General features: G+C 34.4%; 1 protein-coding gene across 1 annotated transcript; it reads right to left on the bottom strand.

The window, feature by feature from the left end:
• Positions 1-2,194: 2,194 nt before the first annotated feature.
• On the bottom strand, positions 2,195-7,262 carry LOC145031240 (methionine-tRNA ligase, putative / methionyl-tRNA synthetase, putative / MetRS). The gene is made up of 16 exons (XM_078979760.1): positions 6,978-7,262; positions 6,761-6,905; positions 6,460-6,613; positions 6,199-6,354; positions 5,842-6,072; positions 5,547-5,690; positions 5,016-5,106; positions 4,824-4,930; positions 4,492-4,725; positions 4,335-4,400; positions 4,132-4,260; positions 3,906-4,043; positions 3,684-3,813; positions 2,873-3,120; positions 2,704-2,799; positions 2,195-2,603 (listed from the first exon to the last, which is right to left on the bottom strand). Exons 1-16 carry the CDS (start codon positions 7,111-7,113, stop codon positions 2,373-2,375), a joined length of 2,436 nt encoding a protein of 811 aa, XP_078835886.1. The 5' UTR covers positions 7,114-7,262; the 3' UTR covers positions 2,195-2,372.
• Positions 7,263-12,259: the final 4,997 nt, after the last annotated feature.

The raw sequence follows: 12,259 nt of genomic DNA, 5'->3' as shown, positions 1-12,259 counted from the left end.
TTGAAGGTCTTTCAGTCGTATTGATTCACATATGAAAAGTTCTGTTGAGCTCATTAGGGTTTATTGTTGATCAATTAAATTCGTTTAAAATGAAACAGAGTTGGTATGGTTTTCACATTGTGCCTTGGAATTATGAAGTAGGTTCTAATTTCATACTGATTCACAATAATGGGTGTCAATGGAACAAAATTTGTTCATGTGAGTTTCCATTTAGCTTTATTTCATAAAAATATGTTGCATAAACTTACTTCAATGGTTAATTTTTTGATTTTTTTTAAAATTAATTATTTATCATTATCTTTCTCTCATATGTTATATAAACCTACACCTTGGTGAAGGCTCACCTAGTAACATTTGGACACCCTCCGGGAGATCACAAGTACAAATCTTAGGGTTTCAATCAAGAGTTGATGAGAAGAGGGATGTGTGATGCAGTTTCAGAAAGAGGCTGTTTAGTATCATCGCCAAAGATGAGCCTTATCCCCCAAACGTTACAATAGAGGAGAGCCAACGGGGCAGTGGACAACCTATTTTTCTCATTTTATATAAATACCCGTCATAAGTTGTTAATGTTTAAGCATAAATTTGTTTTTCAAAAATAACATTATATTTAAATAACTAAAAAGATATAAATAAAATGTTGACTTGACACTTTTTTTAGTCCTGTTTTTAAAATTATTATTTATTGATAAAAGCTTCTATAAAAATATTTTTATTTTTATTTTATATGTTTCAATAGATTAATTAATTAAACAAATATAATCATAAGGCAAAATGAAATGTTACTAAATGGACAAAATTGCAAGAATGATCTTTGTGTTATGTCACAACTTGTTAATATGGTTTGGACTTCTGCCAATGGTCTAAAAGTTTGATTTTATTGCAAGCGTGCTCCAAAATTTTCAAAACTTTTTATAAAGATATATTTGCCCTTGGCATTTTCCTTTTTTATGATAGCTTTAGTGGTATGTGAAAAATCTATATATATGAAAAATTGATGCTCTCTTTCTAGCTTCAATCGGAGCTCTAATGGTTGCTTTAGATTGTTACCATGACATAATGCTATGAAAATGCTTTAACCTTTTTGTTGGCAATGGGTTTGCTATCAATCTTTTTGGAGTTTCTTGTTTTAAAGTCGAAATCAAATCTGATGAAGGGTTTCTTGATCTAAAGTCGAAATCAAAAATTGAAGAACACATACACACATTCATGAACCCTAAACTCACACGCATACATACACACGAAATCAGATATTCGTACAAAGCCTTCAAAATCAATGAGATGTTCATGCTTCCTAGTACTAGACGATGAAGACAACCTCAATAATGGCCTACTTGATGAAGATGGAGTTCATTATGATACTGAGGCTAGTAATTCATTTTGATGTTGAGGTTGGCAATTCCCTATACATTGTGGTGTATGGAGGAAAGGTTGATGAAGAGGCCGAAAAAATCATAAGCCATTGTTTTATATGGACTGTTTCATCTAGACTTTAACAATTCCTAGTGTGATGGAAAAGGGCGTTGTGGAGAATGGTAGGTAGGAACAAGGAAGTGTAGAGCAGTCTGTTGGGGATAGTAAAGGTGGTGGTGAGGATGTGTAGTGGTCTATGATGGAAGTTGTTTGTGAAGGTGATATAGGTTAGGTAGGATAGTTGTAGATGGTTTTACGTTTTTGGCAAATGTATATTGGTAAGGAGACATGATGGTTTGGATCACACTAATGTAAGTTATGGATGGTTGTCCACTTGTGGAAATGAATGGATCATGATTAATGGTAATCAACTTTGAAGTTTCTAATTGTCATTTGTTTGAAGTTGATCAATTTTAAATTTCTTATGGAGGGTATATATATACATACAGTTTCTCTTATTTTGTTTTGGATTAGGTCATTTTCACTCAAATGTTAAAATGTTCAGAAACATTTCGATTCTCTTTTATTTGTTTTGGATTATGCTTCTCTTTTATTTGCTTTGTATTACATTATCCTTCACATTTGGATATCATCATTCAAACTTCCAATCGATAGTTTTCACTAAAGCTGAAGAAATTGTTTTCACTAAATCTGAATGTGAGCGAACTGATAACATTTAGTTTAGCATTTGGATTCTATTTCAACTAACTCAATGACACTAATCTAGTTGCATTAGCCATTTTCTTCGTTTAAGTAGTCTCAAGAAATATGGGCAAAAGGATAAACATTTCAATGGACTAACCTTGCTAATATAGTTTGAAGTATGTCAAATTTATATAAGCAAAATCGTCATGCATCAATCATCTAATACACCACATTCATGTAAAAATGTCAAAAAAAAAAAAAAAGGTAAATAAAATAAAGAGTAACAAACATGGTTTGAAGTGAAAATAACATATTCATCGAATTGTTCCATTGGATATGGATGAAACCTTGCAAACACCAGCAGAAGTTGTAAATGGAAGATCTTTAAAGCAAGCTATAAGATCCTTATCTGTATGCAAATCCACTTGTAGTGTCTCCCAAATCTTCTTCTTAGGGTTCAACACATCATCAGGCTCCCCATCAAACCCTGAAAACTTAACCCTCTCTCCAACAACAGCACCCTCAGGTGGCTCAACCAATTCAACCTAAAAACTCATAAAACATTTTTAAGTTTTCATAATAATAATATCAAATCAAACATCTTCAAAAAAAAAAAAAAAAAAAAAAAAAAAAAACATATGTTACCTTATCACTAGTGGAAGCACAAAGAACCATCGCGTGTGACTTAATCCCCCTCATGGTTGCTGCCTTTAGGTTACACAAAACGCAAACCTTCCGATTCTGTATAAAAAAATATAGATATTAAAACTTAGACATTTTAAGTGGTAGAAAAAAAAAACAAAAAGAACCAAACCTTCATCTGTTCGATAGGTATAAATTTGACAAGTCCACTGACAACAGTCCTAGGTTGTTCTTCACCAACATCGATTTGTTCAACATATAAAGAATCAGCATCCGGATGCTTCTGGACTTGTGTGATAACTCCAACACGGATGTCAAGCCTACTGATTGTTACTTCCTTTTCCACAGCAGGAGCTCCCTTTGTTTTTGCTTTTTCACCAACACCAGACTTCTCCCCCTTTTCTTTCTTTCCACTTTTATCTGCAAACATAATTCATTTTTTTTTAAATATAAAAATTTTAACCAACTCTTTTGCTTTTATCACCAAAAATTCAGGGTTCAGGGTTTAGGGTTTAGGGTTCAAGGTAAAAACTCAAGCTTCAGGGTTCAAGGGTAAAAACTCAAGCTTCAGGGTTTAAGGTAAAAACTAATGGTTCAAGTTCAGGATAAAAACTCAAGGTTCATGGTAAAAACTCAGGGTTCAAAGTTCAGGGTAAAAATTCAAGGTTCATGGTAAAAACTCAGGGTTCAAGGTTCAGGGTAAAAACTCAAGGTTCGGGGTTCAAACTCAGGGTTCAAGGTTTAGGGTTTAGGGTTTAGGGTTTATGGTTTAGGGTAAAAACTCAGGATTCAAAGGGTAAAAACACAAGGTTAAAGATTTAGGGTAAAAACTCAAAGTTCAAGGTTCAAGGTAAAAACTCAGGGTTCAAGGGTAAAAACTCATGGTTTAGGGTTTAGGGTTTAGGGTAAAAACTCAGGTTCAAGGTTCAAGGGTAAAAACTTAGGGTTTAGGGTTAAGGGGTTTCAAGGAAAAAAATAACGACCTGAAATTTTGGTGTTCTTCAACTTTTCGGTAACTTTTTTTGCTTCGGCTTCTTCCTTAACAGCCCGGTCAGCTCGATCAGCTTGACTGCCAGCAAATTTATTCCTGAAAAACTCCACTTCTTCATCTTTCTGCACACACACACAAAAAAAAAGTCAAATAAAAATTTTAAAAAGAAATATTTTAATATTGAATTTTTGTTATTTGATAATTAGCTAATTACCAATTCCTTAAATAATGGAACAGGGGTCCCGATTTTGTGGCCTACAGGTATGAACTCCCAAGGGGTTTTGGCCTTTTTGATATCTCCCTTATCATCACAGAGGGAAAGTTGAAGGGGCAAATTGAGCTGCTTGAGTACCTGTGTATCAATAAAACAAATCGAAAGAATTATTTGAAGGGGTAAAAACGGTATTTTACACATTGGAAACAGATTTACATTTACTTGCCTCAATGGAAAAGGATGGCATAAAAGGTTCTAGAAGGCATGCAAGAAGATAGACTATGCCAACTGAAGTTCTCATGACTATTGAACATGATGGGAGGTCTTCCTTGTACAGCTTCCAGAATTGACTTTCCTGCATGGTCAAGGGGCATTTTAGTCATTCAATGTGGACTTTTTCAGAATTCCAATTCCATGTGGACTGCTTACTTGTAGATATGCATTCCCCTCACCAGAAATGCTCATTGCAAGTTTCAATCCTTGCTTTAGCTTGACCTAAACAAACACTTTTAAAAATCAATATAAAACAAATTCGCAATTTTTTTTATAAAAAATTATAAATTTTAGTAGTAATCAGTTAAGTTACCTTCTCCATGGCCTCTACATATTGGTCAACATAGTCACCGATTTTATCTCCCAAAGTTTTTGTTAAAAGATGTGATTCTGCATTTGGAGCATCAGGAATAATGGAACCATATCCTAAACCTGATTCTTTAGCTATAAAGCTCAAGACTCTGTTTATGAAATTTCCTAAATTATTTAGCAATTCACTGTTTAATTTCGCTTGCAAATCTGCCCATGTAAATAACGTGTCTGATACCTATAAAAATAAAGAAAAAAGGAAACAACAAACAGATTGAACAATTCCTAAATGCAAGAAATATAGTTTTCAAGAACATTATAAATGAAATGTCATACCTCAGGTCTATTTGTTAACAGATAGTATCTCCATACTTCTACAGGAATATTTGTATCTTTTGCATCGTTTCCAAATACACCTACACCCTTACTCTTTGAGAATTTACCTGTATATAGAATTCAAACGTTAATTAACAATATGTTGTTGCAAGTTGCAACATATTTAAGGCCAAAAGTATAATAAGAGCAAACCTGTTTCATAGTTTAAGTACTCTGTAACACTAATAGTTTTCATCATAGTCCAGCTCTCTTCAGTTCCAATAAGTGTAGAAGGAAACATAACCTGGAATGAATATTATTTTTCAAAGTTGAATATAAAAGTAAAAATGAAACAAGATCCTCATGAAGAAATTGTAAAATGTTTTACACGGGAGATTTGAAGTACAATATGAAGAAAGGGTCATGGAAATAACTAGGTTGAAGATTCTCCATTATTGGAAGGAAGATGAAATAGTAGTACAAATGAAATGGAATGAATGAAATCTTCATATGAAAATTCTATATTATGTGTTGACACAAGGTATAGTTTTATGTGTTAACACTATTTCTATATAGCTTTTCTTTAAAGGAACGTAAAATGAAAAACATTACAAAAGGTCAATAATCAAAATTCCCTTACATGACTATAAGGGCTTAAGGGCTTAAGAGTTAAGACTCTTGTTTTGTAGAGACAGCTACGAATAATAATAATGAAAACATTATACCTTAAAAAAATACACTTACAGTGTGAAATGGAACATTATCCTTTCCCATAAACTGATATAGCTCCACATTTTCAGGATTTTTCCACCACTTCTCCCATTCAGGTGTGTAGCATTTAGTAATTGACACGTATCCAATAGGTGCATCAAACCATACATAGAAAACCTGAAAACATGTGGTGTGAGAAGCAAGAACCAAAACAAAACAAAAAAACTCATGAAAGATTGGTTGGATATTGCCATTTAAAACAGCTAAGAATGAACTCATTAACCAGATATATGAAATGAGTAAAGAAGAAAAACAAGAAACTTCTTACCTTCTCTTTGAATTTCTCAAGAGGGACAGGGACACCCCACTTCAAATCTCGAGTAATACACCGTTGCCTTAATCCTTCTTTAAGCCATGCATTTGTTGCATGAATGGCATTCTGACTCCAACCACCAGCCACTGACATGGTGCTGATGTATTCACGTAGTTTCTCTTCCAACAAAGGGAGTTCAAGAAACAAGTGATCTGTATCACGAATTCTAGGGCTTGTTTTGCAGACCTATTTGCAGAAGAAAAAAAAGGGTTATAATTTATACATGGGAATTGGGAAAAGAAAGAGAAGTTACAAAGACACGATGTTCTTTTTACAAAGTATAATGACAAAACAAGAGAATGATGAATTTACCTTGCATCTAGGATTGATGAGTTCTGTTGGATTTAATAGCTTGCCACATTTTTCACATTGATCTCCTCTTGCAGAATCATAATTACAACCTGGTGTTGGACAGTTACCCTCAACAAGCCGATCTGCTAAAAACTTATTGCATGTATCACAGTAAAGCTGCATGTGAAAAGGAGATTCGTGATTTAGTGGTTGTCTCTTCTACAGAGCCTAAGGAATCCATTATTAATTTACGAGCTTAGACTAGAACAAGTTCCATATAACCTGTTGCATTGTATTCTCAGAAAGCCAATTATTCTCCAGCAACTTTTTGAAAATCGCTTGGCAAACTTCAGTCTGTTCTGGAGATGACGTTCTTCCAAATTCATCGAAACTTATATTAAACCATTTATACACGTCCCTGTGAATTGCATGATACCTACAATAATAGCCAAATGGACAGAAATGAAAACAGTTACTCAAACACCAAAATCCTAAGTCAATTGTCACAAATCGATTACTCTTGATAATTATTTTATGGATTCGTCTTAAAATCGAATAGCAAGAAACGTAGAAACTTAATTACTTGTCGCAGATTTCTTTAGGAGTACAGTTTTCTTCCAAAGCCTTTGTCTCGGTAGCTGTACCATACTCATCAGTTCCACATATGTATATCGCGTTGTATCCCCTCAATCGACAATATCGAGCAAACACATCAGCACTCAACACACCTACATGTAGCAAAAACAAACTCGAGTTCAAAATTAACCATTTACACATCAAATTGAAGTAAACGTGCTTACATCCAATGATGTTTCCAAGGTGAGGAACGTTGTTGACATAAGGAAGGGCACTGGTAATTAGGATGTTTCTTTTGCCCGGAATCGGAAGCTTCGTCACTTTCCGATCGTCTCCAACACCAGTCGAAATATCTCCCATCGTAGATACTGTTCGCGGAGACGATTTCGCCGACAAATTAGGGTTTAGGTTTCGGATTGCGAGCAGAAAAAGGATGAGAGGAACGGCGTTACTGGAGTATTGTAATGCAATGCAGCCGGAAGAGATTGTTGTAGTGGTCGCAGCACATTAGGGTAAAGCATCGAATAATCAACAAAGTAACCACCAAACTATGAAAATTTTCGACTTTACCACATAACACTTATATTTTCAATTTTAGGGTATTAATTTTCAATAAGTTACATTTTGATCAACTAGACTTTAATTCAAGTTTATGCTATAGTAGTTAGTGGTGTAAGTGAGCCGAACTATTCGTGAGCTACTCGGGATCGACTTGTTAAAAGCTCGACTCGAGATCAAATTAAACTAGCCTGAGTCGAGCTCGAGCCTAAATATGAGGCTCGTTTGTTAAACGAGCTCGAGCCGAGCTTCAATTCATGGGTTCGTGAGCCTAAACGAGCTTAAACGAGCATATATATACATATATACATATATATATATATATATATATACACACACACACACATACATACATACATAGAGGCTCGATTAGGCTCGCGAGCCCACTAAAATGTTCATGAGCCGAGCTCGAGCTTCATTTTAAGGCTCGAATCGAGCTCGAGCTCAAGCTTCCTCAAAATTAAACGAGCTGAGCTCGAGCTTGGTCAGGCTCAGGTTCGGGTTCGGATCGATTCGTTTACACCCCTAATAGTAGTTACATTTTTCAAGTTTATTATTTACGTAGTGTTTGGTAGTGTGGATCTGACTAGAAATTCTCTCCACGTTTATTCTTTTAAGTATTCTTTGGTATTGTTGAACTAAATGGAGTTTGATAGAATATAACAAATCTTTTAAGAAGTATTTGGTGTGAATGGAATCAGAATCAAAATGGTGGAACATCATATTAAATAAGATGTTAACCAAGTTAAATGGAACTAATGTACTAAATTTTGATTCCACCCAAAATAAAATGGTGGAATATTATATTAAATAAGATGTGGGCCAAGTTATATCAGACTAATTTACTAAATTTTGATTCCACCCAAAATGATGGAAGATAATGAAAGCTAGAAGCGTAAAGTCTAAAATATTCTGGTCCTATGTATACCATCTTGTAGCATAATCTTCTCATTGTTTGAATCCTTTGTAACATCGAAGTTTCCATTTTCAACTTTACCCCTCATCCACCATAACCAAATATTTCTTTTTCTATTCGTGCATCATATGATTATTGTATTGTCCTAATTTATAACACCCACATTTTTGGGAGAAGTATTTTAAACCTTAAGAGAACTTTTATAAATAAATAATAACAGATAAAATAATAATAAATGGAAATAAAAATAAAAATAATAGATTTAAAATTTCCAAGTCAATTTGAGTCAAATAGAAAATTTATAGTTTGAGGGATCAATTTTTCCAAACTCAGAAACTTAATTTTAGCCTTACCTTACTATAGTAAATTGAGTTTTTAGGTTTTATGTAGAAGTAATATAACTTGTTGGTTATATAAAAGCAAGTTTAGAAGACAAGTGAGAAACTTGATGTTTAGGGGCTAATGCATCGTTATGCCAAAGATTATAACAAACAATCTAGAGCTTTATGAGAAGCATTTGATGGCGGTTTTAGTTGAAGGCTAAACTGAAGATCATTTGAAGATATCTTAAGAGTTTGAGTTTAATTCATCAATGGAAGCTTAAGAAGGTAGCAATCCTCAATCCATCTTTTGTATTATAGTTTTCTAATGCTTTGATTCCTTTTAAATCTTAAATGTTATGAGGATTAAGTGTTAGATTTAGTGTTTTGTGGAAGATTTTTGCTTAAAATGTAATCTTACCTTCAAGTTATCATTAACATGTTAGAAATTTGAAATAATTGATATTTTGTAACATCCCGATGTTAAGGTACTTCTAATTTCAACCCTATAATTTCATTATGTTGCATTTTGGTCCCTAAGTTCAAGAAAGTGTGCAAAAGGAGCCCTAGTGGCATTATTGTAATATTGGCCTTAGGAGTACGCCATGCGTATGTGGTGTACGCTGAGCGTACTAGGGCGCGCCATATTACTCGAGGCGTACATCAGTGTACACAGGGTGTACTTACCATATAAGGAAACCCTAATTTTTAGGGTGTGACTCGTATTTAAGCACTCTTATGGCCTCATTTCACCCACTTTAACTGTCTTCATCCCTCTCATATGTTTGTGCAACCCTAGTTTCACCTTGATGAGCCTTTTAAAGCTTAGAAGTGTGTTTTTGGTGCCTTAGAAGAAGGGAGGAAGGAAGCCAAGCTCATCTTGAAGGAGTGGAACACTTGGATCTTGAAGGAGTGGAACACTTGGAAGGAAGGAAGCCAAGCTCATCTTGAAGTGTGTTTTTGGTGCCTTAGAAGAAGGAAGGAAGGAAGCCAATATACCTTTGAGTTGTCATTTCAAACCCTACGAGCGGTCTTAAGTCATAAAAATGGGTTTCAAATGGTTAGTTTTGCTTCATGCATAATTTAGAAGGTCTTACTGGAATAAGACCTTGTGTCAAACACTTATTGGACATGCTAGGTCACAAAGTTAGAGACTTTATGACTCCTAAGAGTATTTTAGCCATGGATCTGAAGTTTGGACGTAAGAGCTTAAGTCATTAAGCTCTTAATGGAATTTTTGGATTTGCGAGGGTATGCCCCGCATACTCGAATTACACCCTGTGTATGAGGTCAACCACACCAATGGTGGTCAACCTGTGTCACACCCCAAAACCAAGAACGGCGGAAACGTTTTGGGGTGGAGGACATCATGTAAAGTATCATAACAGTGCAAAGTAGTAAACAATCAACAACATCATCCATTGCATTAATAGTAAAATTTTAATACATGTGTGTTCTTTCTAGAATAAGACACCATGATAAATAACCAAAATAAAAAACGAGTCTTGACTGCTCCGTCTTCTCCAAAACTTGGTCATCGTACTTGTCTACTGGTGACCTGAGAATACAAGTTATTTTGAAAGCGTAGATTAGCATAAAGCTGGTGAGTTCATAACTATTTTAGTGTCATTGATTTGTAAAGTTTTGAAGAAAAGACTTGTAAATGTTTAATGAAAAAGTTTGTATAAGTATGAAATGATGGGTTTTAGCCATAAGAACATCCTATGTGCTCATGCAAACCCTAATGCTTTGATCTAGGTTTCTCTATTGTACATGCAATGTATCCAAGACTTACAATCTTAGATGTAACATATTATAAACTGAAATTGGGGTTTAGAGAATTACCTTTGATTGTTATGTAGCAATAACAATCTCAATTCCTCCTTATAATGACTTTAGAAAGCTTAGAGTCACAATTGTCACTCCTCTAATGGTTCACAAACACCAAGAGCAAGAGGATGAAGAATGAGAAGAGAGGAGGCTGCCCAAAACATCCAGAAGCCCTAGAGGAACTCTTAGCCACATTTTTGGGGCTTAAGGGTGCTATATATACATGTAGGCTATTAGGGTTTTCAACTAGGAAACCCTAATCTGACTGCTTAAGCCCTAAGCAGCCCATGGATTCCTTTAGTATATCCCTTGGACGATTTCTAATGGGCTTCCCCATAGAATTCGTCCAACTTATATATTATTAAGTAATACATAGCCCAATTGCAATTATCTTATAATTATAGTTCTAATCCCTTAAGTTTAATTAATCCCTTTTAGCCACAAAATTAATTATCAATTAATTCTTGACTAATATTAATTAAACAATATGATTCCTCCTTTAATATATTATTCTCATAATATATTAATAAATCATAATTAATCCTTTCTCTCCATAATTCATCCTATCAAGTTGCTTTGGTGAAGGCAACCCAAAAGGACCATGCACCATCAAGTCAAGTACATACCAAAATAGTTATGGACTTAGACACTAATTCAACAGTCTCCCACTTGGATAAGTCTAATAACTATTCTACGTATGACTTCAGATCCTGATCTGCAATCGTAGCTTCCAAAATCCACTTTCAACTCTGATCTTATCAGATACGCGTGTCCTTTAGATAATGGATCATATATGCCTCCATTCTAGATATCATATAGATATAAGACATGAATTATAACCATTCTCTCTATACTATTTCCCAACTTCCGATTTATGACTACTGATAACAGACTACAAATGATCACATCAAATTAGTTTCGGCTTGGCCAAGCGCTTATGTGCCATCACTAAATCATCGAGGGGCCCAAAGATATCGCTTTTATCCTACTTTGGATAAAAGGAACAAATAAACTTTGATTCAATGCTTGCTTGCACTCACTTACCGAATCACACACAACAATATGTTTTATAACACCAAGTTACTGGTGCGTTTACATATTATCAATGTGCAACCGACTCGCAAGATACAACTCACACATCTTGGTTTCAAGAATATAAGATGTTATCGTCTCACCAATCACTCGTGATAAAAATTCATGAAGTGATCCAAGTGAGCGCGGGTTTAATCCAATGCTCAAATCATATTCATAAGCATTCATGAACGTTGCAGCAAACATTTGCTTATGTCTAATACACTTTAGACAATCCACACACCAATTCACGACAGTCTTCATTCATACCTACTTCCAACATATGAACGACTGTGGTCCGTTCAAATAATTTGATTATTAAAATAATTAATTATTCAGGAAGTTAAAACATGCAAAGTGAAACACAAGAATAATACTAATCCCATATGGCCCCAAACACTGGGTATAAATAGAACATTTTATTTAATCACCATATTGATTACTCATTATTTGTTGTTTCGGGTAATCAACTTCTTACTTGGATTATAACTACACTTGTCCCATGCTCTTAGCATGCACACAACGTTTACCTACGGTCCTTACTTTGTGTAATAGATCAAACGAACACATTTCCAATCATACTCATTTCACCACTCCCAATCCTTATCATAAGTATAAGAATATCAATTCTTGCCACTTATAGAATATGCTAGATTCTAACATTTTATGCAATGATACTTTCGTAAAGTCATAGCACAAAAGTCACAATGACTATTGCCAATGAAATTATAAAGTCCTCTATTTGAGATTGTTACAATACAACTCCATAGACGTGATGTCTCTCACTCAAAGTACATTCCTTGAACATCCT

This window comes from Lactuca saligna, chromosome 2 (genome assembly GCF_052625555.1).
Source record: "Lactuca saligna cultivar CGN05327 chromosome 2, ASM5262555v1, whole genome shotgun sequence".
NCBI lineage: Eukaryota > Viridiplantae > Streptophyta > Magnoliopsida > Asterales > Asteraceae > Lactuca > Lactuca saligna.
This window is presented reverse-complemented; position numbering and strand designations above follow the sequence as displayed.

Coding starts and splice junctions, on each gene's coding strand:
- LOC145031240 (XM_078979760.1), bottom strand. CDS start 7,113: ATGGGAGATATTTCGACTGGTGTTGGAGACGATCGGAAAGTGACGAAG. Junction 6,073..6,198: donor TCATCAATCCTAGATGCAAG/GTAAATTCATCA, acceptor TTCTGCAAATAG/GTCTGCAAAACAAGCCCTAG. Junction 4,261..4,334: donor AGGGGAATGCATATCTACAA/GTAAGCAGTCCA, acceptor TTGACCATGCAG/GAAAGTCAATTCTGGAAGCT.